The sequence below is a fragment of the Crocuta crocuta genome, unplaced genomic scaffold, assembly GCF_008692635.1.
Source record: "Crocuta crocuta isolate KB4526 unplaced genomic scaffold, BGI_CrCroc_1.0 scaffold610, whole genome shotgun sequence".
Lineage (NCBI taxonomy): Eukaryota > Metazoa > Chordata > Mammalia > Carnivora > Hyaenidae > Crocuta > Crocuta crocuta.
In genome coordinates, this window is record NW_027527456.1 from 426,234 (window position 1) to 426,503 (window position 270).

Genomic DNA, 270 nt, shown 5'->3' on the forward strand with positions numbered 1-270 from the left:
TACCTCGGCCTCCACCTCGTCGTAGTAACGCTTCTTCATCTCCGGCTCCCAGTCGATGGCGATGTATGGCTGGGCTGAGGGCGAGGGGAGGTGGTCATGGGCCCTGCTGCCAAGGAAACCCCCTCCCACAACCCCACCCTGGCTCACAGCTGAAGGAGACACCATGGGTATCCTCGTTGAAGGTGGAGCGGTCGCTGGTCCCGTTGGAGTTCACCGTCTGCAGGGTGAACAGGTGCTTGCGCCGCGCCCTCTGGGGCCAGTGTGACGGCC

General features: G+C 64.1%; 1 protein-coding gene across 1 annotated transcript in view; it reads right to left on the reverse strand.

Moving 5' to 3' along the window:
• USP11 (ubiquitin specific peptidase 11) overlaps positions 1–270 on the reverse strand; it is a 29,417-nt gene that overhangs the window by 17,226 nt on the left and 11,921 nt on the right. The window contains 2 exon segments of the mRNA XM_077762879.1: positions 4–74; positions 148–270. The exon segment at positions 148–270 is cut by the window's right edge and continues 7 nt beyond it. Coding sequence (XP_077619005.1) covers positions 4–74; positions 148–270 — 194 coding nt within the window.